This window comes from Rhipicephalus sanguineus, chromosome 5, assembly GCF_013339695.2.
Source record: "Rhipicephalus sanguineus isolate Rsan-2018 chromosome 5, BIME_Rsan_1.4, whole genome shotgun sequence".
NCBI lineage: Eukaryota > Metazoa > Arthropoda > Arachnida > Ixodida > Ixodidae > Rhipicephalus > Rhipicephalus sanguineus.
This window is the reverse complement of record NC_051180.1, coordinates 10,141,666-10,167,805: the sequence shown is the minus strand read 5'-3', so window position 1 is coordinate 10,167,805 and position 26,140 is coordinate 10,141,666. Positions and strand designations below refer to the sequence as shown.

The 26,140-nt window shown below is 47.0% G+C and overlaps 1 protein-coding gene across 5 annotated transcripts in view; it reads right to left on the bottom strand.

Moving 5' to 3' along the window:
• Nucleotides 1-2,983: 2,983 nt before the first annotated feature.
• The window catches only part of LOC119393186 (CUGBP Elav-like family member 3-B), an 886,629-nt gene continuing 863,472 nt past the window's right edge, over nt 2,984-26,140 (bottom strand). For 4 of the 5 annotated variants that reach the window (XR_005183869.1, XR_007416317.1, XR_007416316.1 and 1 more), the window contains 5 exons: nt 21,122-21,202; nt 19,824-19,967; nt 19,290-19,449; nt 17,786-17,854; nt 2,984-12,569 (listed from right to left, as the gene is read on the bottom strand). Coding sequence is in view for 1 of the 5 variants with exons in the window: in XM_037660028.1 (XP_037515956.1) it covers nt 19,322-19,449; nt 19,824-19,967; nt 21,122-21,202 (353 nt within the window). In the remaining 4 variants the exon portion in view is untranslated. The remainder of the gene's footprint in view (nt 12,570-17,785; nt 17,855-19,289; nt 19,450-19,823; nt 19,968-21,121; nt 21,203-26,140) is intronic. The other variant, XM_037660028.1, reaches the window with a different exon arrangement.

The window sequence follows — 26,140 nt, the reverse complement described above, 5'->3', positions numbered from 1 at the left end:
GGCGGGCAGGCGACCTTATGGGGGCTGCTGCCCCCCCCCCTTCCCCCCGCCGGCGCCGCCCCTGCTCTTGAATAAACATTAACGCGTATTGCACGCAGTCACGTTTTTTCAACATTTCGCGAACTTTCATTAAGTGCTGTTAAACAGTGCTGTACAGGAGCTACGTTCTCCGAAAAAGTTCAAAGCCCTTCCGCTACTCTCAGGATGGAAGGCAGCGAAGCTGTGACTATGACGGATCTGCTGTAGTGAATACTGGTATAGTGAGTTGAAACCTCGCCGTCGCCCACGGGAAACGTTTCGATGGTGTGCATGTCGCAGTAGCATGCCTCGCGCTTGCGTTGCGCTTCAGTGGCCAGATCCTCGTCGGTGACATTCGCCCGCCGGCGCCGGTCGCGCCGGCGCTTTTGCTCACGTCAACGCTCCAGGCGTGGAAGCTGCTCTTTTCCATGAGGGAGTCGCAGCTACTCGACGTGGAGGAACTCAGAGCACCGGCAACGGCTGCAGCTGCACATTCTGCGGCAGCAGCATCACGTCGTTTTCGCGCCCATTAGCGCTTCTGTGCGCGTTGGCGCTCTTTCAATTGCCGCTCTTCTTCCTCCGAGCGAACTACGCGCGCCCGTACCATAGCGAGTCCAAAGGGCAACTTCTGATAACAGCGCTAGCGCGACCCTGCGTCACGAGGCAAAGGGGCACAACAGTTGGTGGGAAGTGCCACTGCCGAGTATCGCCACACCTGTAAATGAGGCATCGCGGGTGGCGAGGGGAAAATGAAGACACACAGTGTATTGAAACAGCGTTTTCCCTGACATAAGCGGTCTCTGATCCAAAACTTTCGTTGAAATTGGGACCGGAGTTTTTTTATTTTTATTTTTTGAAAATGACCTTTCTTGAAGAAAAAAGCTGGCTTCTTTAACTGTATATACTTTACTTATTTTACACTGCCTGTAGGAAAACAATCTTCCGCAGAAAGGTTGCAAAAGTTTTGCTCTATATTTGACACTTTTTTGGAGCTTCTGTGTGAAATGGGAAACGCAACAAGGAGCATCAAAGTTAGCAAACTTTTTTGATATGGGCCTTGTTTGCCATTTTTCACACTTTTTTATTTGGTGGACAGCATAAGCAAAGCATGGATGTAATTCACAGTGATGCGCATTAAAACCAACAGAAAAGGTTTTCGACATAACATTTACAGTTCGCCTTAAATTCGGCCTTGAATTCGGAAAATATTGCGGTAAGCTATAACGGGACGCCCGCGCCGCTATCTTCATATGTTTTTTGGCGCGTTGGGAGCGTTTTCTAGAAATAAAATTTTCTCTGCCTTGCACTTTGAATATGGCCACACAACACATAAAAGAAACTGGAGAAAACAAGAATATCGAGCGGACATGCATGTTCTCGTGGAATCACCCTACAGTTGGCGACGCTTCGGCGGTTAGTCAGCGCCGTGCCAGTCGTCCCTCACTTTGTCCTGTCTGTTTCGTTCCGTAGCACAAGCGCTCATTGAGAGCACGGCTGTTAGACCAAACCTAAAGCCCTTTCTTTTACAGTGGCTCTACTGCAGGAACTCGATCGGGAATCTCGTTTGCCCCGGCACAAAGTTCGCCCCATGCACTGGTCAGTGACGGTGGCAATGCGCTGTCACCAGTACCGTCATCAAGTACGCCTACACGCGAGCCTTCTTCCGGCTCCACTGGATAAGCGCGCATAAGCACAGAATCGTGAACAGCGAGCTGCACGCAACGCCGAATTCTTCGGCGATGTCCATTTTTTCCCTGCCTTTTTCCACCTCACTGATGATTGCAGCCTCATCTTCCAGCGTGATGAACTTCCGCTTTTTCGTTGGAGGCGGCATCTTCGCAGGCAGCGAAATCGAACGAAGCAATCGCAACACACAGTTCACGTTGCACCAAGCGACCAAGCAAACGCTCCACAAATGGCTCCACATACGCGACCATGTGCGCGCAAAGCCGACAAAGCCAAGCACAGAGCCAAGCCAACGAACGAAACTCCATGAGGAATGTGGATTTGGCTACGTAGTCCGCGATAACGAGCAGGTGTTTCGGCAAGCTATCATCATCATCATTGTCACCAGCTTTATGTTTTTTTGTAAACAATGATGGCGGCTGCTTCTCAAGTGCGCTGTAGCGATAGTTTTGCACAATTTAAGTGTAGCATGAATACATTTCAGCAGTTTTCGAATGTAGTTAATGTTGCGAGAGTAGATTATTTGCGCACTCGTGTTTCAAAAATTTCGTTAATGAGGGAATGCGGTACGAATATCTTTCGTTGTCGCGAGTTACGAAATGCATTGACTCCTATGGGCACTCGCCGGTGCTCCGAAAATATTTCGTTGCAGTGATAATTTCGTTCCCTCGGGATTTCGTTATCGCGGGTTTCGACTGTAGTGCGCTCCTGACTGCTCGCATTATTTGTTACAGAAACACATCACAATTTCTTCAGCTAATCGAGTGCAATACTAGTCGCATACCTGTGCACCTGGGACCGCACTATGAAGACTTTGCAAGTGCACGCTGTAACTTACACATTCTGTCACGTTTTGCCTTGTATTTCGTCGCGCAAGAACAGCTGTGCTTTTGAATGTGCTTCAATTTGTTGCAGACGCGACGTCACGAAGTTGCATTATCAAGAGTATTCCTTCGCTGTCCCAGTGGCTGGAAAATGTCTGCTTCGATTCGCAGGCTAAATTTCGGCGCCGTGGCAAGATGAACGCAAACAAATAGTTTTCCTCAAATTCTGCAGTTCTTAAGAGAACGAGAGTTGGCGAAAATACATCACTTTAATATTTCTACACAGTCGAAGCTTGGAAGTGTAATGTTCGACTCTTGGTCGAAGTTAAAAAAAAAATTGCCGTTTCGCGCAGAGAGTGACACACTGAACTTATACTTACCGAGGCATTATGTGGGCTCTCGCAACGATCCCCGCACCGGACAACTTCTTTGCCATAGATTCACACAACTCAATGTTTTATGCGTTGCTGTCTTTATTTTTCAGAAGGTAAACATTATAGAGTACAAGTTCAATGCAATCTTTTCAATGAACAAGGTGATGGCATTGTTTCATCTATGTCATCGTGTCAAAGCGAAAATGAGGCATCTGTGACACCAGGGTTACAGTGATGTGCGTCAGGTGATTAGAAAAAGTAAGAAACAACTTTTCAGAATGCGCTGTCGCAATAACAGACGGGGACAGCGCTCCTGCTACTGCTGTGGCTCAGCTACTATCAAACAAAAAAAAAGCAGGGTAAACTCAACGAACCAGAGCACAGAGGTCAGAATCAGAGCTGCTGAAGAAACGAATGATAACCTCACTGTAAAGCATCGCTATACAGTATTGGTTTTGCGTGCCTCAAAATGCCACGACCGAAATGACAACAAAATGAAAATCAAATCATACAAACTTCTCATTCAAATACTCTCTTGTTATAAAGAAAATGTGAAATTGCAGAAGCGATTTTAAAACGAATGCTTATCAGATCTTTAAATGTCAAGACTCGCCTACAGCACTGTGCCAAATGAGTGTGATACTAGCACGACGCCATCGTTGACAGCCAATAAACGACGTGCTTTGATCACGAGCACGCCTGTGCGCTGTAGGCGAGCCCGCAGGCACGGACATATGCTGATCGGGACCACCGAAGTAAGCTCAGAACACTGAAAGTTATCGAGGTGAACAAGGTTGCCATCAAGGCGAAGACGGCGGTTACATAGATATAACAAAAATTAATTGGTCGCCGATCACACGCTTGCTTAAATTTCTTCTCGCGTACATAAACTCATAAATTGAAACACGGGTTTTTTTTTAACCCGTGCAACTCCTATTGACCACGTGATAACGCGGTGCGGGCAGCAGCACGATTACTCCACCTTCTCTACGGCGTTACCATGCGATGCAGCAATTGCTACGACACTCTAAGCCTAACCCGACGCGGACAGCATTGCATCTGACGAATCAGCGCGATGCGAAACAGCAATGAGTTGTGTGCGCAATCGTGCACTAGGCCGCCTTGATCGATAACACGACTCCAGATTTATGAAAGCACTCACGTGGTTTGCAAGCATAAAATGAAATAAAGAAGAGCAGTTTGTTGCAGTGATTCGAAAGGAAACCAGAGGTGAGGCAGTAGACAACTGTAAAATGTAAATGTTGAAAAATTGCCGCTCTTGTTGAGCGCATGCGGCGGCAAAATATGAACTGGCAAGAGCTGGAAAACATTTTTCCGTGGCAGGCGAAAAAGAAAGCAAGGGCAATAAATACGTCGTCGTGAAAAGAGCGATGCTTAACGAGAGGTTACAGCTTTAACGCCTGGCGCAAAGAGCAACAGCAGGCGACGGAGAAGCGACTCCCCGGCAGAGTGAAGCGTTCTACGCAAGTAACCTATGCGAGTGGTAAGAAGCTTGATATGCATTAAAAATACCGTGTGTACATGAGAGCGAGTGAGAGAGAGAGAGAGAGTGTGTATCCTGAATGAAAACAAGGCATAGCACGCGCTGCGTCGTCGACTGTGGACGCGCCTGCGCACTCACGTCTACAGGGAGAGGCTGCGCGGGACTATAGCAGTGCCGGCTAACAACTGGCGCTGAGCCGTGCAAGGGTTCCTCTCCTCCACTAACAACATGCCTGCTGGAACATTTACTGGCAGCGCTGCGCCCACGCTCCGTCCACTGCACGCCGTGGCATAAGTTCAGGTGTGGCACGTAGCTTAATTTCAATTTCGCATTATTTACTGGTACCGCATAACCATGATACGAAGACGCTTTTACTTTACTGGCTGGTGCGTGACAAAAAATTGGACCAACTTCGTAAAGCTATTTTGTTAAGTGCTACTCGTCTATGGCCGGTCGCATTCGCCATTAACTGGCGCTTGATGTTGCGAGAACGTTTAGGTCTGACAAACACTTTTGTGAACACTGGTCATCTGCTGCTGGTTTGAATGACGCGCAAGCTTGACAACTTGTGTAAAGCGTCATTGAGCGATATAAGACGGTGACTTGCGTTCTTGCAATCAACGTCGCAAACGGGTTTTGTTTGCCTACTGTATCTGACCTAGTACGGGTCATCTCAACTTTTTCTTTGTTTCCCGGAGGGGTTGGCGTTTATCTTTGTGCTCCCACAGCCTCCGAACCCGTCCCTCTGCCTGGTAGGCAGCAGAAACGCGGGAGACACGCGGAGCACGGGTCGTGTCGGCAGTCAACTCCGCTAAGCGCAGCACACGAACGAACTGTTCGTAACCTTGGTGATGACGTGGCGCTAAACGGCTAGCAAATAGTAAATGCCTCTTGCGTTAAGCTGCGCTATATCATATCGTAGAGAAAGAGCGTGGGCCACAGAATGGTGTTGCGTAACTTAGAGGGTGTTTGAAGAAATGTGTCCGGAAATCCTCCAAAATAGGGTAAATGCGATATTTGCTCGCTGCTTTCATAATTACTCTTTCTGTGGCGGCAGACATCTCGAGATGACTAGAGACATCAATTGCGACAATAATGGAAGGAATGAAACTGGTCGGGTCAAATGGCGGTCGGGTCAAATGGGATAATTGGAGCCCTTTCCGCGAATAGCCCTTGGCCACTTTCCAAGAAGAGCAATGAAATCTGACCAATATCGCCGAGGAAACCGAAACGCGGAAGAGTGCAACTGCCACATTCTTTCGAGACGTCCAGAATGAGCGAACATCGCTACATCAGCCATCGATCGACTTCGCTTAGTGGGTGTGCGGGGTGCGCTTGCGATTACGGCACGCATGGCGCACGCGTTAACGAATGCAGAACAAACACCACTGTAGTCGTTGTCGTGATCATTTACGTCATTTCTGGTCTTGCTAGTTGCGCTCATCGGCGCTTTGGTGTCGGTTTCGCAGACGAACTTGGTCGAATGTCATCACTCCGCAATAATTACCAGAGGCCGCCTTTTCGAAATCTCAAAGCGACAATGGGTTTCTGGCAGGAACGATTCCAATTCTCCCATTTGATCCAACCGCCTGTCTCCACTAATTAAAATGCTAATTAATTCAATCTATCTACTACCGTAACTGATGTATCTAGTCAACTTAATATGTATGACGCCACAGCAAAAGTAATTATGAAGGTAGCGAGCAAATAACGTATTTCCCCCCTGACCGATCGACTCATGCAGGCATAGTCAGATATGCAAGCTCACCTTAGACACTAAATAAACAAGAACAAAAAGAAACAGCACTGGACTAGCAGTAAAAGTCAGGCCAAATAGTGTTTGTCTGTCTGAGTAATACGAATTGCAGTTCACAAAGTTCCCGCCGAAATATTAAGTGAATAGTCAAGGCATTAATTTTGAGTTGTTTGAAAAGTGTACGCACGTGCGGGAAAGCTACTCCCTGTACGTAATTCCCACAGCGCGCTGTGTGAATGTAGCGTGCAGTATATGCAGCAGTATGCGTCGTTCAGGCAACCGCTGGAGCTACGGGAAAAAGCCCGGCGTCCGCCGCGTACCACAACCAAGACAGTCTAGACGACGTGGAAAGGAAAGCGCGGCGATGAGTTGAAGAAAACACAAGCGTCGCAAAGCGGGTGATATGGCACATGAAGCAGACTGTGAGGGCCATCCTTGTTCTTGGCAAGTTTCACGCATGCGCGCTAAGCTTTGGCGGACTAGTCTAGAAGCTCTGTGTCTTCTCTGTATAGCCTGGAGCCTCGGCAAGTTGATCTCACGGAATGACCGTGCATCGAATGCCGTTCGGCTACTTTGAGACTTTCATACGGCGCAGCTGTTTGTAGCGGGTTTTAAACGAAATAAATATTCAAACAAAACAAAACGGGAGGGAGCAAATTCATACGGCTACAAGTTAGCGTAGTACCTGTGAAAACATTTGTAGTAAATGTTATCTCTGCACAACATCGTTCTATTGTGAGCCTTGCCGTAACGTAGAAACGGTGCAATGCATCCGTGAATCCAATGCAACGAAAATGGTTCGTAAGTGTGTGCCTATAGAAAGCGTCTTGTGCAAGCGCGCGTGAGCGCACTAACAAACCCTTCAAAAAGAAAAAAAAGTAACAGGAAACGCCAGGCAGCCTCCAAGAACGCAAAACATGACGTGCCGTTATTGTGAAGAGGCAATTTTGCGAGCGCCAGATGGCCATTATTTTATTTTACGTCTATGGGAACCGACGCAGTCCTCCTCTAAGCATAAGCACATGGTGGCCGAATGTAGCACGCAATTCGTGAAAGCAAGGATCAGCTTGAATGACGGTTAAGTGTAGAAGTGTGCCGCTCACGGTAAAACGTTAATGATAAGATTATCGCGTACCACAGTAGAGAGAGGCTACGGAGCTGCATTCGCGAAGACGCTGACCATGCTGTTCGTAACCGAATCTTCATCAAAAATAGAAAAAAGAACGCGAATAACGATGAATTAACTGCTTTGGTTCGTCCGAAAGTATTGCACAGGTAACAAAGTGTAAAATAAAATGACTAATCAGCAAAAATGCTAGTTTTCTTGCTCGCTGAATGCATGCGAAAGCTTTGAAAGTGAAAAAAAAAAGGATAATACTGGAGTATACAAAAATCATTCCCTTCTGCGCGATTACGCACTCTACATTACCAAGTGAGTAAAATACTTGATAATGCACCATTACAAACAAACTCCTGCCAGTTTGCAGAAAGGAAAACAACGGTAAAAATCAATACTACAACATCCCGTGAGAACGTCACCGTAAGTCCTAGGCTCGCTATCACGTAGAAATCGCAACTGAAATATATAAAATGACTTAAAAGACTAGAGAATTCAACAGTCGTAAAAGTCGTGAGTCAATAAATTATCCAACGGACTCGTCAACGAGAGCGCCGCGAAAGAATATACGAAAGCGCAGCAATAAGTCCACTCACTGTAAACAAATAACGCGCTCAGGTGTTGCGTGAAAGCGTGGCAATGCTAATAATGACTGCGTATGCACTGTGTGTTGACAGCGATGAAAATGCCTTAATGGAAACGAACCTTACGCGATGGCACATTGAGGAAAGAGACATTCCGGTGTGGAAACTGATGTAAAAGACGCGTCATCAAAAGAGAGACGCGCAATCGAAGACAAATGCTTTCATCCCGCCCGAGGAAGGTAGTGTTCAACCCTGCTTTCGCTGAGAACAGAAGGAACGACGGCAATATAGTAGTCCTGTGACTCGTTTAAAAAGTACCAAGTTCGAAATGAATATATGGCGACTTCAGTTCGGAAGACTCAAAGGCCTGTCTAAAAAGCTTTTCCGAAATAAGAAAAACACTAAGGCCTCCCTGTAATGTGCGTGTAAACAAATCAGACGTGCACAGTGCAGCGAGAATCGGTGGGCAGTCGTTTTACCTGTGAAGAAATGACTTACGCCATACAGGGGAGTAAGCGTCACTCTATCGACAATGATAGCGCACCAAGTGGTTCTTCTCTACTGGGGCCAACACAAACCACACGCAAAACAATGAAGCGCGGCGGGTTCACTCGATACCAGTGGCGCTGTCGTCGAAATGCACTTCGAGAACGCAGTGTTGTGGTGTGCGGTGAAACTGCTCAACCTACCGAACTGTAAAGAACAAAAGGAAGTTAGTTCACAGAAGAGGCTGAACACCCGCGTTTGTACAACTAGAAGATAAATGTTTGGCCATTTTCGAGTTGGTTATCCAGCACAGCCCTGTGTTGTCCTGGCTCTACAGTTAAGTACGCGGTACCGATTGGCTCGCGCGTAGAACAGGGAGGAAGGCATTGGTCTCCGAGTTGGTGGCACCAAATCTCGCGCCAGAGAACGCCATCCAAAAAGCAGTTACGAGTGTGACCGTCGCCATACTGACTGGTAAGATGTGTGTGTGTGTGTGTGTGTGTTTGTATGTACATTGTTAATAGCGCGCACAAGAAACAGGGAGAATGGTTACGAAGCTCCCGTCAAACGCTGGAGGACAAAGCCTCGCCGCATCGTCCCCGAGAAGATGAAGGTGAAAGCCGCGTGGCGCATGGCTTCTCGGCGGACGCGCCTGCGCGGCTTTCATCGTGACGATGGAGATGATTCGTTTATATATCTTTATATATATATATAATATGGATTTATAGGCGTGATATATATTATTTATATTTCTGTAATAACCAGTGTGCGATGATAATACTCATGCGCAAAAGGAAGTGTTAACAAAAGAAGCGTGCGATGGTCGGCAGGGTGTTCGTAACGAATGGGTGCCAAGGCATCTCGTGACTCAGAGAAACCAAGCGGTTCGCTCCGCGCCTCGACTTGGCTCCCGAGGTCCTGCCACACGTAGGCCGGCTCGTGCGAAGGTTTTCAACATAACATCTTTGGCAACAACTTGACCGGACTACGTCGCTCCGGCGCGCGTGGGACACTACAGGGAAACAACCGTCACAAGGACGACGGTCATAGAAAAATCTGTAAATGCTAGAACGCCGGCTCTCCGAGCCGCGACGTCAGTCGTCCGTCGACTCGGAAGTGCGCGGTCTCCGCTTTGGCTCTTCTCGGCGAGCCTCCCGGCGGCTTGGCCGGCACTGAGTGAAAGCCGGCCGCCAGGGCGGAGGAGGACAGGCGAGTTCAGCGTAGCAGGACGCATCGAAACTGCTGGTCGCTGTTTCGAGGGCTTCGACAACGTGGACAGTCCTCGCATGGAATGGTTAGCACGGCCGAAAGAAAGAGCAGGACAGGTGAGTAAGGAATGTGCAGAGTTCGCTCCTCTGGACGGCAGAGGATGTGAGAGAAGTGCGAGAGACGGTCTCGGGCATGAGCGACAAGCGATCTGAGGCTAAAGAAGGACCCACCCGCGATCACGCCTTCTCGGCGGATCACTCTTGCCAGGTTACGGCATCGCTTGTCCTTACGTTCTTTTTTTTTTCTCGAAACGATCGAGGCATACATTTGAAATACGTATTCGGACGCACTAGTTCAAAGTGATAAGAAGCGGTGCGCGTGATCTGTGCATGTGCAATCAAAGAAGCGATGCCAGTAATGCACGACACTGCTTCTGGGCCACAGGTTGAAACGATCAACTACGAAGAAAGGTGCGACGGGGTGGCTCTTACCATAGGGTAAGTGCGGAAACAAGCCGCCTCTGACCTCACTACCCTGTTAGTCTCGCCCTCAGAGCTGAAGCGAATGAATCTCAGAGTACGAACAAGCCAGTTTGTGGAATGAAAGAAGGCAGCACGACGCATGGCGACGCCCAAAGTGAAACCTAGAAATCAGCTGCCTTAGGTCTATGGGACCAGTCGGATGAGTGCGTAAGGCAGAAGACGTGAGGCGGACAAGTGTAAGCAAAAGATCAGCTGGTGTTGTGGGAGGGCGCTAAACCTGTCTCGAGGGTAGAACGCGCAGAGGAAAGGTACAAGTGTTTTTTTTTCTTTGTATTTACCCTGTAGGTCTGCTTAACACAGTTCGCATACTTAACGGCATTCAGACCACAAGTGAGACTTGAGACCAAAATGAGCTCACACAGCACCCAGAAAAGAAAACAGTCAGTCTGGCGGCTACAATCGACATTGGCACTGCCGGTGTGTCGGCTGAGGACACTGCCGCAACGTGGCTGAGTGCTCTTCAGCACGGCCCACTTACAAACATGATACGTTCATCGAGGCTTAAAAGCGATAAAACAAGCAAACAAAAACTCGAACAGCCCCAATTGACCTTAGTGCGGCGACGTGCGAGCGCGCTTTCGCAAGCAATTCGCGTTTGCCCACTCCAGAATTTCGAATTTCCTTCTTTTGCGGAGCGGCTTTTTCGGTTATTGAATGATAAATATGCATTGGCAGCGAAACATTTCATACGCTTTCCCCCTGCTACTGCGATGCCCTATGTGAACTGAGAGGATAACCGTTGTCACAGAGGCGCTCCGGTTCCTTCTTTTGTGCTCAACATACAAGGACGCAACATGGCGCGATGAAAGAAAGAGCTGTCCGAAGGAAGGAGTACGCAAATACGGGCCCCATATAGAGGGTCCTTCCCCTGCGTCAGTAGTGGTGTGACATTTAGGCAGTTCGTCCATACCGTCCCTATGCGCAGACTATATGGGAAGCACTGGCTTCTCAACAGTCACTTGGCCAGTTCCATTAGTGTCGCTGAAACGTTCGCTGCTGTTAAAGAGTCCAAAAGACAGCTCCAGTGTAGCGTAGCCGCGTGAGGGAGAAATTCGGGAGGCACCTCCTCGGTCGACACACCGGCAGCTGAACACAGCGCCCTGTTGCTAACGGCAGCCACACTCACACTGTTCAAAGACAACACACACTCCCATGCAAATGAAAACATAAAAACACGACAAGCAGCGTCCCAGGTGAATCACACCCCGCTGCTGCAGTAACAAGACGCACTTGGATTCACGAAACTCAGGCGAAAAGAGCTAGGGCGGCAGCCAGAGCTGTAACCAAAAGACAGAGGAGGAAAGCCATTCACGGATACAGCTTCCCTCGCCTTGGCTGCGTCGTTCACAAAAAACTTCGTGTGATCAAAAATAGTCGTCTCTACAAACAACCACGCAAGTCACCCGAGCGTGGGACCTGTACGAAATCGTTACTTTTTTTTCGCTTCGTCTTCCTCTCTAGAAATCCTCTGGTATGTGTATATATATATAATATAGTTTTTTTCTTTTCTTTTATATATATATATAATATGTATACATATATAGTATTATCAGTACAGCGTGTGTATATTATATACTGCTGTATTTACGCTTATCTTCGTATGTACAGGTGACCTCTACCTATAGTACTACATCGCTAGATCAACTACAGAACTTGGCGCTGCTGGGACGCACTTGTCAACAGAGTCAGTTTCACGCCTGCGCAGGTCCTTTTTGTCGGGCCGCGCGGAATGCGCCTGTGTACTTGTGTATCTCCGTGTGTATACATGACTGAGCGTGTGTTTGTGCGTGTGCTTCTGAGTGTATGCTTGTTTGTGTGAAAAGAAAGTGTGCAGTGCGGCCGGAGCGTGCAGAAAATGAAATGGCCCACGCGCGCACTGGCACAACAGTCACGATGCCGCCGCGAGAGGGCACTTCCAGCGCCGATACTGATATGGATGCTGCCGTGGGGTGTGCCCTTCCCGAGTGGGTGCCGGCGGCGGTCGTCTCTTGTCGCCACTGGATCGCCGTCTTTCGGGAAAAGCCCACCAGGGGGCGGCAGAGGGGGCGAAACGAGACCGACGCTAAGCCTCTCGCGCCGCCTCGGCCTGCCTTGCGTCGAGTGTACATAGCGAGACTACAAGTGGGGCGTCATCTACATCCCGTCCTGCTGTCTCTCGAAGTAAACGCTGGCGAAAGCTTATATATTAGCTGTGTCAAGGCCTGGTTGGGTTTGACTACGAAACCTACTTGGCTAGACTGACTACTTTTCATAGTGTTTCTCGCGCGCCTTTCATAATGGTAATAATAGAAGCTCTTCTGATAAGCCGAAAAGGATGCGTTCATTGAGCCCTGAAGCATGATTTCTTGTTTCAGGCGGACTAACAAACCTTCTAACACTGCGCTCACCTCTAAGACGCGCTCAGTGGCGGCTATGGTACACTGCTCATCTAACTACAACTCTCAAGTTCCCACGAAGGTCTTGCAACATCTGAAAGAGATGGAGAGAGGCGAATCAGAACCCACCGAAACAAAGCAAGGCAGGCCACTGATACGTGGCAAGTTTCTTTACACAATGACAGACAGCTATTCTTCAGCCCTTTTCATGCAAACTTTCACCTTTGTGGGTACTCTGCTATCCGGCATCGTTTGTTTTGTTCTGCACGGCTATGAGGCATTGCGACCAACACTAATTGCTTATTGATTAAAATTTCTGTCGTGTAGTTTGTCTGAAGGAACTCCGATGAATTGAGTGTCCTTTTTGTGACTCATTTGCCTCAGCTAGCGAAAAGCTCAGCTAGCGAAACTCCTCGAAAAGCGATCATTTGTATCACCTTTTGCAAAGTGGGAGGCGTATATTCATGCACTTTGCAGGTGCACATACTCTAATCCTTTCTGGACCCAAAAAGAGAACCTAGTCAAAGAAGGAATGGCTGTATTTCAGTTAACATGCATTCGCGAATAAAGATCAAGACCTCATATAGTGGTAGCTATGAACTATTCATGTCTCTTTCGTCCCAGGGTAGACGCCTGTTCAGATGGTTGCAATTGTTCAGCGAAAACTTAAGGGAGAACTGTCACAAAATTTCGAATCTGAGCTAACTTGTCAGATAGAGTTTTGTAGACACGCACGCATCAGCTACGAAGTATCAACGGCAAATAGACTAGGATATAAACCAATTTGAAATTATATGTTTCGCAACTGGGCACAAGACGGAGCACCTCGCAACATCAACCTCGATTGGTATTTAATGTAAACAGCCAACGGCCACCTACATCACGAGTTCGCTGCCATGCTCCTGTATGTGCTCTCTGTTGCCAACGCGGCGCTTACGTCACGTCGCCGGCTGTGTTTACGATGAGGGATCCCTGGTCCCGCCTTTCATTTCGCTCACTACGGCGACTGGACGCTATTATAACGTATACAAATAATTAACCAACGTGCTCTCGGGAAACGAGGTTTCCAGCTGTGATTAGTGGGTCATTGATTACTTACTGCAACAGAAAAGAACAGATACAAAAGTTTTCTGTGAGTACTCCTTCAAACGTTTTTGGGAGCTGCGTGACTATTTTCACCTAAGTATGCCGTGAATCAAATACCCTGCAAGTTTAGGCACAGGCACACAAAATATCATAGCTCAAGCTAACAACCTCGCTAACAAGGTGCAAACAGTGTTGCTACTCGCGACTCGAAGCAAGAAATACAAACAAGTGCTGCGCTCTACAGACACGAACGTGCAAAAAAGAAATGCCACAACATGCTCACAATACTGAAAACGACACCAGTGAGCAGGTGTGTTTGGCCTTGTGTTGTTCGTAGAGTGCATTTCTTTGACAGCGACAAACGGAAAGACTCGCGATCGCTACGCTCTGCGTCTTCGCAAGGACACCGCAACTTCATCACAAGGAAAGCTAAGGGAGACAAAACGTCTATTTCTCGTCACTTTGTAGTATGCAAATCACCTGTTTAGCGTGCGTAGGGAGCGCCATCTGACGTTGTGAAACATGTTCCTTGGCAAACACGAAATACGAAGTCTTTTTTAAAAATCATAAGCGGAACATCCTCTCCATGAGCTAAAGGCATTGACATGGACCTAGCCGGGTGCTTGAGGTTTCGGCAGTAACTACTTTTGTTTTTTTGCATGTAATTAAGAAAACGCAATGTATTGTAAATCTATCACGCATGTGCTCCGCACTGTTGCCATGTTAATAAGAATGTGCATTACCCGATGAGAGACCAAATTTAGAGACTATAGGCTCTTAAGGTAATGTTCAGTTAGTCGGGGTTAAATTATTGTCTCTTTAGTTTCGCATGGGACACGTCGGCACCACATAAAAGATGAAAACATTTCGCATGAGCACACATCGTGCGTGCGAATATTGAAAACGGAAGAAAAACTAACAAACCAATGCTTCGTTTTTGTCGTGCTTATTCGGGGAGATGAAACCACCGGACACGTATTCGGAAAACTCAAGCTTAAAAATAACGCTAACACGTAACAGTCCACACAATAGAAAACGTGTTCAGTGGCCATGCTCGGCGTATTTTCAATTTGATAACGTCGATTGTCGCAAGGTTCGTTACCCTTGTATTGGCGCTCTTGGTGTTTCGACGACGGCAATGTTTAAGACAAAATAAATTTCGCTAATTTCAGCCAATAAATAAAGCGTGCTCATTCATGAGATGGCGGTCGACTCGATTTTCCTGGTTATAGGTTGCCTGAGAGCGCGTACGTTGGAACTTAGGAGGAAGCTGTAGTTCAGGGCCATCACAGATTGAAATGCACGCAACAGATGCATCACGGAATACCCATTTTACACGTATTTAGTGTATGTAATATGCGAAACACATGTAAAGCAGAGGAATACTTTTATGGGGCAACCGCTGGACAGCTTTGAACGAGATTTATCGCATTTGAAATGGAAAGCCGAATTTCAGTGACTACAGAAAACTGCATTTTAATAAAAAGAGGGGAAATTTTTTCATAATTGCCAAAAAAGGTAGGGTTTAAAAAATTTCAAGCTCGAAGTTTACAAATTCGCAGCTCTGCACTAAGAACACATAACAAAGTTTTGTAAACAACAGCTCTTTCAGGGCACCTAAAGCGGGCAAAAATTATTATATGAACTTGCTGCTTGCGCGAACTCGTTGAAACGTTTTCGAGGGCTTTGAAAAAGTTTTACGAAAAAGTTCGTGCTTTTTGTCTGAGTGACGTATAATTCAGCAATTTTGTCCGCCTGAGATTTATTATTAGATGCAGTTCAAAGAACTGTGATAACGTTTTATTGCTGAGCTAGGATTAGAGCCTGATATATGAGTATGTTTTAGTTTTGTCACTTTCGGCAATTTCTTGGAAAATAATTGAACATTTTCAATAAATAATCAGCTTCGTAATGTCGTTAGAACTTAGCCCTTTCTCTCAAACGCCTGACTGAATGAGCACCTAGGAAAAAGATAAAAAAAAAGCTTTTTTTTTTGTGTGCGTGCATTTACATAGTAGGGGCTAAAGGCTTCCTCTCAATAGTAAGCTTTTACTTAGTGGACTTGTGTACGAAACAAGCATGTTTGGCCATCATTACCTGCACATTTATTATTATGCTGAAGGCAGGCACCGAAAAAAAAAGGTCGCAATACTTTCAGTATTCGTAACAAATTGAGCAAGACATTTGAGTAACGACGTCGCCGGCGTGTGGATCTGATTCAAGCGTGGTCAGGAATAAAGTCGCAACATTTCCTCAGCTAACATTTCCTTTCATTCGTACCTAGATAAGCAGAGGGAGGCAATTATTTCGTTAAAAATGCCACATCAATAAGCGCCACGGTTTCGAAAGACATGAAGACGCGGCATACTGATACACTTTGCTGGCCACGCTCTGCTGGCTACGTTAAATTTACAAAAAAAGTACGCTTAGCAGTCAGCACAGGGTGGTGATTTTCCCCTGACCAACATTAAACTGCGGACGACGCTAGCCTGAAAACAATGCGCCACTACTGCTATGGCTGCGTGTTGTGCCTCTAATGCTCTTGTGTACGTCATAAGCGACCGGCGACGGAGACGACGTAGCAATGAAATTCGCTGTCGTGCCTTATTCGTAGTCTGAACAACGTCTCGATTATGTTATCATCTGTATTGGCGAGTCGCGAAACAATTCGAGCGAAAGAAAACTCTACCGACCAATAGTGCATAATTTCTTACGCTCCCATGACACCAGTACAAAGTAACGTGTCACTCGTGTTGTGAGCGCATGCAAGTATGCAAGCAGACATTAGTGCCACACCTAAATGTACACACACGGCGATCATCCGAGGGCGTACGTCAAGCAGTGGTCAGGCATGTCTGCCTCTTAAGCAGTACTTCACACAACGATACCAAGCGACACAACAACGATCGCAGCACGACAAAGCCGATGACCAAGGCGAAGAGGCTCCATGCTTTCAAGCTGGCGCTGAAAGGTGAACGCTACAATGTTTTCACTGCTTTCAGCTTCTCCGCGAGTATTCTAAAACTGAGCTTGCTAATTGCAGTGTACTGACAGTCCAGGAGGTACCGAACGCATTGAAAAAACTCCCTGAGAATGACTACGAGAGCGGCTATGTGTGCTGTGAGTTTTTGCGGCGCATTGCACGAGAATTCATTTGACGGCTACCCACACGAGATTATGTTTCAGGTAATTCTGATCAGAAGCGAAAGAAGCTGTGTCTCGTTTCGTTTCTAGACAATGCCCATTTTCGCATGGTGGCGATTCAGAGCTACGTAAGCAAGACCTAGAACAACGCTTCAATCGAATCGTCGACATTCAGCTGCTACAACAAGCTCCGCCGAAGAGACCACTGAAGAAAATATTATCTCCGCCGTGAAAGTGCAATGCCGGTCACTTAAGGCCACTCAAGTCGGACACTGCGCTCGGATGCCGTTTAACTGGCCGTATATGTAAGGGAATACAATTGGATGAGCAAAAAAAAAAAAATGCTGGCATTCATTAACAGCTTTAGGTCAAAAAGTCTTAAGTCCGCTATCATTTAAGGCTAAATAACAACGAAGCATCGCTCTGCCCCAAATCGGCGAATATTCACACGACGAAACTTCCAAGTTGTTTGAACAGTCGAAACATCCTTTAGTGAATGACGCCTGACTACAGGGATGTCTTGCTAACAGGACGTTAGACTGCGAGTTGTCCGCGCATAAAGTAATAACTTAGCTATAGTATAAAGGGAAGCCAGATTGCTCATGCTGCATTTACACGCTGCATTAGACATAACATCTACTTACACTAGAACAAAAGACGAGCAGTATAGCATTTTACACGACTACAGGCGAAGACTGTATATTCCTTTGCCAAGCGAGCCAATTATACTTCGCGAATATTTCACAACTTTGGTCACAGAGGCATTGCAAAAGTGCCGCAGTCCACGCTTGGGCTGCACGCGAGTCCGGATACTCTAGGCTGGCAAAGGCATATACTTTGTTCTGGTGAAGCCACGAACGTGCGTCTTTTGGTTACGACACACAGGGACCGTGTTGTACCGCAAGGAGCCGGTGGCCCGCGCGGACGTCGGCAAGACGATAGCAAGGCTTGAGAGCGTGAAGACAGAAGAACCAAAGAAGCGCCGTGCGTCCAACTCAAACATATACGAAAGTATACACTCGGGGGATATGTGTACACTCTGCACACACCACCAACACAAAGCACAACACACCCACTTACTGGTGGGGATAGGGGCCGTGAGTTAACCGAAGAGAGGCACTGAGTAGAAGGGCTGAGTGGTCAGCAGCCCTGGGTCGGGACGGCAAGAAGTCAGGTCGTCTTCTACGATACAATTTTTTTTGTGACGCTTATCGCCACCCTCTACGACAACAGAGTTCATAAGCATGCTTTCATGTGCTTGAGTTAACCCTACACTCTTAGCTGGTGAGCACGATAAAGGACAATTGTTAAGCGCCAAAACTTATGGGAACTTCATTGCAATGCCAGAATCAATAACTACGTTCAGCGTGTGACGTACTACGCGGCTGTCTCAACTGAACGTAACGTGTAAACCAACGTGTTGAGTCTACCACCTCTTCTTCAACGGCTGGGCATGCCCTTAAAGCTTTCAATGTAATGCGCAAAAAAATGTATATTCAGCACAGCACTGAAGTGCAAGAGTACTCACTAGGGCGCAGTTATTTTGACATTCCCATCATGTTCGATAGCTGAAATATTAATTATTGCAAAAAAAAAACATCTACGAATATGAACTATGCAGTTGCTGTACTACATCAACATATGAATGCGCTTATTTCACTGCTTTCAGGTTTGTTGGACAACAAAAGTGCATTCACGAAGAGTGCATTAGACGTTTCCACTTTTCTCAGCGTACGCTAATCTGCGAAGGTTACATATTTAAATTGTGCCTGTTAACCTGATCAATTACAACGTAATTAATCAAGACATCGTTTACGCAATAATCAATGTTTTCCAGGATAATTACGTCATAAAGCATGCTGACCGTATGATGGATATGCAAGGTTGCCTCATAGACTGGTAAACTCAACAGCTCTAGATTCTAGCAGGTTTTCTTGAGCATACGAAAGTGAGCGCAGAAAAGACTGAGCGTTATTCTGGCTATGTCCTCTGGACGAAAAGCGTCACTTATTGAGGAATAACAAAGCTCTCGCCAGACTCAGCTGTACCGCCAAGGGCAGGTCAAGTATTTGGTGGAGCTTCTCTGGAGCTGCTTACATAAGAACATTTCTGGCCAAGGTGATTGGCGCTGTGAATGATGCATTTGTTCCCATAGTTTTGTTATTTTGCTTAAGAACTACGCACATTGCAGCAGTCAACAGTGACAAAAACGGAGCAAATACTGTTCCAAGCGAAGTCTATGCTGTACTTTAAAAAGGGTTGCAAGCTTTAGGGCGTCTTTTTGTCCCAAAACAATAATCGTACTATATCTTGCGTGTTTTGCTTCAACGCCGCGTCGCCTGTACCTATCCGCTCCCGAACGACATGCGTGCTATAAACATGGTATAGCATTCTTGATTGGAATGTGGCGAGCGCCACCTTCTAGAAAGGAAACGCAATCAAACGTTCAAGCACGTCTTCAAGGAAGGCACGAGAGAAAGTCAGGTATGGGTTACTGTTGTGAGACAAGAAGACTCCCAAAAAGGTGAAACTGCATTTAATGTGCAGGCCTGGCATCTGAAAAGATAATCGAGGATGGCCTTACCCCTGCGAGGCAGCGTGCAGCAATGCTGTTGCTCAGTAGGGCCTGTTGGCGTCCTTAGGACGCTTCAGTTGCACTTTGAGCCGCTTCATGCCGATCTGAAAGCCATTCATTGCCTGGATGGCCGCCTGTGCGCTCGCTGGGTTGTCGAAACTGACGAAGCCTGCGTAGCGACGACTATCCGTCAGCAGCGTGGTACTTGTGATACAAGCGTACAAAAATTGCGCGTTCATTTATAACAAAACTCTTAAAATATTAATGCCAGTATAAGCTTTCGTGCAATGACACTGCATTTTTATCTCGGAATTACGTAGACACTACATAAATTATTTACAGGATAAGTGCAGTTAAAAGTCCGAAAGCTCAACCACTGCTTTGACGTACCAATACAGAAAGAATTCCAAGATAAAACAAGCGCGCCCGGGGGCGGCAGATGAGATGAAGAAGTTTGCGGGGATAACGTGGCCGCCGTTGATTGGCGAAACAAGGGAGCGGCCTGCAGTCAGGCTAACGACGATGATGATGGCAAAGCCTTACCAAAGCACTTGCTCTGGTTTGTGGCACGGTCGATGAAGACTTTGGCGCTGATGACATTGCCGAAGGGCATGAACATCTGCATCAGCTCAGCGTCTCCAAATTCCTGAGGAAGGTGGTAGATGAACAGGTTGCAGCCTTCGGGACCTGCGCAGCGGCAAACATGGTGCGCCACGCGTGAGCGTGAGGCCTGCCATGAGCATGAGGCCGCCATTAGCGCGTGGCCGTATAGCCGAGCCAAGACATTCATAGGTGTCCGTAGGATAGTTCAAAGCAGTAGTATGCCATCGCTCTTGGGGAGCGGACCCGCAGGTTTTCAGCAGTCAACACGACGGCTCTAAATCGATAGGCTGATGTCGCAACATAGTCAATAACCAGCGTCGCACTCTCCACGTAAAATGACAGTGCCTACATATACGAAAAACTTGTTCGAATGCGGCTGCCTGGAATGTTTTCTCGCAGTTCTGTGTTTAGTCATAACACCCGGAATTAATACTGTGCATGCGCTTGCCTAATCCGTCCTTCGGCTGGGCAGGTTCCGCCCGTAGGGTAAATAAACTTTTTCGCCGTTCCCACACACCACTAATTTTCTTGGGCACGCGTATCACGGACAGCTTAGGAGGCAAGCTTCATGTTGAAATGCATGTGGTCTATACGCCCAATGGTACGCCACAGAATGAAACAAGATTTCTGTTCAGACGAAGTACTGCCCGTCCCGAGGTGCGGTCTTCCACGTTAACTACAGACATAACTAATTAGCGCAAAAAACAACGGACAAGGTGAAGGAAACAGACAGGACTCGGCGCTAACGATGCACCAACTAGCCCAACTCACTTCTCTAATACTTCCACGTTAGTTCTCCGCATCCTGTCGCTAAGCACCATCTGTCACTAAACAGGTGTGTGGCGTGTCTTGTGCCGATGTTATATTAACTTATGGGCAGGCAGATTCTATAGCAGCCACACCAATTCGTCAGAGAAAAGCTCACGTTTTGGAAAACACTAGTAGTTTTATGCTGAAGGTCCCACGGAATCCCACCTGTTCGGGTAAGATCGGTTCGGTTTGTTCAATGATACAAACTGCGCCGACCAAGCCGAAATATATTAAATTAGAAGACCCTTGGGGGACCTGATCGGAGTTTAAGCTTCTCTTATTTGAATGCAGTTGGCCGTGTTTATTTCTTGAACAATGAGACCCAATTGAAGTGCTTAAGGCACACTGATTGACAACCTTTCAGGAAGACGAAACAAACGTCCTGAATTGTAGGCACTTATTATGATAAGCTACGTCGTGAGGCTCACCCTCTCGCTGAGTCTGAGGAACCACCGCCGGCTGCTGTGTGAGGGCTTGGGCGAACTGGCCATATGCCGCAGGGTAGGTGGCTGTGAAAAAATGACCACAATTGAGGCTGTGACTCTCGCTTGCATCCTGACCGGGAATGCATAAGGACTGCACAGCATTTGAGAAGAGCTCAACATTTGATGTGTCTGTGATTCAATAGACAAAAACATAACTTTAAGATGAACAAGACACGCTCAATCTACAGGAAACAGCTCGATTTTAAGTTAATCAGCGGTTGTTTCATGCAACAAGGAAACAGTCGAGTCACAGAATCAAAAGACACCGCTAATTTTTGTAAGGTAAGGTGACGGTCGACGGACAAACAGAAGTTATCGGTACAGTGTTAATTTAATGCGACTTCTGCGTGAAATAATACACATGTTTATTATACCTTACTCGCTTCTATCCGATTCTTTCGACAGGTGCCAGGCCTGGCTCGACATGAGCGTATGTCGAACCAGGCATCGACATACGCTCATTACGCGTAACTAACAGCATCGCATTCGGAACGTTATCCAATACGATGCTCTGATTCGAGCAAACAGTGTGAACAATGGACTTAACGGAGAGGCATTAAGAAGGACGGATTACTTCAAGGTATCTTTAAATTATTCAAAGTTTGGCGCTAGTTCAGCTAAAGAATCGGTTGGCATATACTTGCAGAAGTTCCTCTGTTTTTCGCGCTTGAGTCTTGAATCGGAAAGGAGCTCTCTGCTGAAATATTTTCCTAAAACGCTATAGAGCAGCCACCAATAGAGGCTGTTACGCAACCCGCCACCTGCCGTAGCGAAATGATCGCCGCGCCGGCATCGAAGCGCGGGTCGTAGTGATGTGACGAAGTTTTGTGGAATACGCGACCAAGGGTGCCATGCAGGATGGCCCGAGTTTGGCGAAACTAGGAATCTTTCCGAGCTCTGGCGACACCCCTTTTTGAACGAGCTAACAGTACGAAAAGGTAAAATCCATCCCTCAGCGCGCGCTGCGTTGTATTGGTTACGATGGAACGCGATGTCGCGTCAAGGGCGGTCGACAAAGTTGGGTGGTGTCTTCAAACCAGAGGCATCTTCTTTCATTTGTTTGTCGTTCCGCTGAGTGCAGAAGTGCACCCTTGCAAGGAAAGTGTCAGAAACTCTTACTAAAGATATTGTTTAGAGGTACGGGCTGTTAAAATTCATTACAAGCGTTTAATTTCTGCACTAAGTGTCCTTTAGAATAACCAGCACCATGGCTTCTGAGATTAGTTCCGGTCGAGCGCCGTACAACACCTAGGCCTGAGCTAATCGCCGGGGCCACGTGTATAATCATGGTCGGCCTGCACATTCTAGCCCGTTGCTCGGCCAGCACGCACCCTCTTCGTCCTCTTACTCCCGGAGCATGTGCGCCCGGCTGATTAGCTAATTGGCTAGGCGGTATACCTAGCTAATCAGGTCAGGACATGCTATAACCAAGCTAATTAAGCCAAGTCATGCTAAGAACAAGCTAATTAAGCCTCGTCTTTCTAATACCATGCTAATTAAGCCCCATAAAGCTATGACCGAGCTAGTTAAGACCATGCCCATATACACGACGCTAATTAGGAGCGCGCTAATAGAAATCAGGTTAATTAGGACCTCACTCACTAAGATCACGTTAATTAGGGTCCTGTTAATTATGACAAACTAGTTAGCTGAGTACTAATTACGACATTTCTAATTAATATCCCGTTAAGTATTGCCGTGTTAATTGACGGTCAGTTAAGGCAATGCTATTCAATATCATGTTAATTAAGGCCTAACTAATTATTACCAGAGAACTGAGACCGAATTGACGAGGCCTTCACTCCGAAACAGAGCGAGCAGACTGAGTAGACGACCCACGTAAAAAGATGGAAGAAGCTAGGTGATCAAAAGCTCCTCTGATGGCTCCAGCCTTGCACAAGTTGTGCAAGCTGATCAAATTATTTTATATGCAAAGGAGCTGCTTAGCGTGCACCGCAGGAAACGCTTGACAGTCACACTGGCTTTATGACAGTCATGAGTTGAACTGGGGCCTTCTCAGAATGAACGAGTTTGTAACCGAGTTCGCACGTCAATCAGTTTGATTGACAGACGCCCGCGGCGAAGGTCGGGTCCATCCGCCGCGTTTGCTCTTGCCGAGGAGCAGTGCTCACGCCGCAACGCCAGCGTGCGGCACGATTAAAGTATGAGCTGAATCGTCAGGCTATGCACACACGCACGAAGAACTAAAGGTTATATCATCAGGTGGCTACGATGTCTCGCATTCAGTTTCACCGCGCTCACGACGTACCACTCATAGCGATGAAGCAAGCGCCCCTGGTGGCATTTGGGGAGAGAAATGTTACTATTTACTTGTTTGTAGTGACATTGTCTCTACTCATTCGTTACTGCAGAAAAATCTTCAGACGTGCAATGTAAGTAGCAGTAACCTGTCAATTTACTTATCTGTAATATTCGATAGAAGCGAAACGAGCTGCACGAGAGTGCTGCGTGTGCGCCCTTGTTGCCTTCGAGAGTGGAAATTTCCCTGCTACAGGTGGAACGAAAGAACTTGCCCGAAAGAGGACAAACGCCCACGAACACGCCTGTGGGGGGCGCGATGTCCAGTTGGCAAAAAGATAGCGCGGCAATCACGCTGACGTCGCTGCACTGTTGAAATGTTGACTGAGTGGCGGCGCTGACGCGTTCGCACGCGGTGTTCCTTTCAAAACCGCCGCAAATGCCGCACACGCGTTTGTGACGCCATGCTCGTTCTTGTAGCCGTGTTTATCAACGCTGCTATCGCGCGCTCCGCACTGTCTTCCTGTATGACCGCCGCAGTGCGAGCTCGGAGCAAACTCGTGTTCCCGAGAAGCTCGGGCCCTCCTGCATAGCACCCCAAGACATATATAATGGCGCTGAGAAGGATCTCACATTTTGAAAGCATTCCCATAGGAGTGTGCTGATACCATGTACTACATTTCGCGTGAAAAACGACATAGTGGCGTCTATCAATAGACTATACGCGAACGTATAGGAAAGCATGGTTTGTAACCTGTCTGACCTATCGAGAAAACTCATGTCTTGTTGCCTGTGATAAGTGGTAGTAGTGGTATGTTGGTAGTGAGCGGCTGCGTTGTATGCTTTCCTGTGTATGTGCTTCTGTATGTGTTAGTTGAAGATTTCGCACTCTAATTATATTTATTTGTCTTTAAGCTGCGTCTGCAGTTGGCCATCGCAGCGGACGGCGCCCCAGTCAACAAGCCTTAAATGCGAATATTTTGGCGAGTAAGGACTTTTGGCTCGAGGACAGAGAGGAATTACGTAAGCATTCACTGCTAACATCACAGGTGTGTCTCTGTAAGTTAGTCCACGGAAGCGCACCTCTTTGCAATGGCTACAATTGAAAAAGGAGGTATCACCCCAAGTAGCTAGACGTCCGATCGCAGTTTCTCGGGTGGCCTGACTAAAGAAATGCGACCGAAGCAAACTCATGCTATGTTTGAACAAAGACAGAGCTACTTTTGCTGTACTTTATTAAACGTTGTGTACATACGGCTATTCTACAAACATAAGAAAATTGACCTTGAAGAAACGTGAGAAAGAGAAAAATAAAAGTAGATGTAGTGACAAAGACGAAGGTAGGTGCGGATTTGTTTTATTAGTCTTAGTTGGCAACCACTCCATGAGGCATGCTCAGCATGGCAACGCTGTTTCATTGCCCTGCATTTTAAGAAAATAATAAACAGTTTACCAGCACCGAAATAAAACTAGCAATAAAATATAGTTGTACTGTGAAATGTACAAGAACGATGAATACACAGGAAATGTTACTACTCTTATAAAGTTGACAGCGCTGATTTTCACATAAGTCCTGAAAGAGGTGATAATCACGGCTGCCGGCGTTTCTTAGTTGCATGCGCTAAGAAAAGGAGAAAAAGAAATCTAAAGGGAATGACAACACTCCGCTGTACCCTTCGCCCCATCACCGTTCCGTAAAATATTGTACGTGAAGGCATACAGAAGCACCAAGCGTTTTTACGGTGTACTTGCACTATGCCTCAGCGTGGACAAGATGGCCGAGAGCACGCAAGCCCCAAATCACGTCGCCTTTCTCGACGCCGCTCTTTGTCCTTCAATATGAAATGTAGTAAAACAACGAAATATCCATGACGTTCCTACATAACCTGCAATTAAAAACTGATCGTGCGAAGCTTGGAAGCCGGGCTAAACTTGCTGTCTGTGGTTATTGCAACACAAAAGAGGTCCTTCAGTAGCTTGTGCATAAGTGTTGGGCAATAATTGTACTGTCCACCGTTGTAAAATCACTGGACCTCTTCGCGTGAAGCCTACTCAAACTCGCAGGGCTTCGGCATCAAAGCGCTTCACCGCGACAACCGCAGTATACATTTCATATAATATTATTACTTAAATTGCAGCCTTTAACGCGTGCGGCAAATAGAGGCTGAGAATATTTTAACGCCAGGATAAAGGGTTTGTGGGATGGCAAACGTAAGTACATTGCAGCCTACGAGCTTGTACACGAGGCTGCATAGGGCGTCGCAAAATTAGCATATGCAGATTGCATGTTTGCAGACCTCGAGAAAGAGCACATTAATGAGCTTTTCGCAATTCATAACAGCGGACCAGTGGCACTCTGGCGAGTCGTCCTGGAGCCAACGTTCGTTGCCTGTGCGCGTTTTACGCAGTGCACGTTAGGCTGCGTGACGCTAATTAACAGGCAAAGAGGCGAGCTCGTATGCCGGCCGGCAGCCGCCCTCAAAGATGGCTCTTTCTGCTTCGTTCACCCTTTCAGCCATTGCACCGAGTGCTAGCTTAATGAGTGGGCGCCCCAGAACAGCGAAGCCGCCATTCAGCTATTCTCACACACAAACTCACTCTGCATGTCATTCTACGTTGTATTTCTCGCCTATTCGTCTAGGCGTACTATACGAGTGCGACAACGTTTGCACACTTCCTACATTTAAGGTCCGAAAGCAAGCT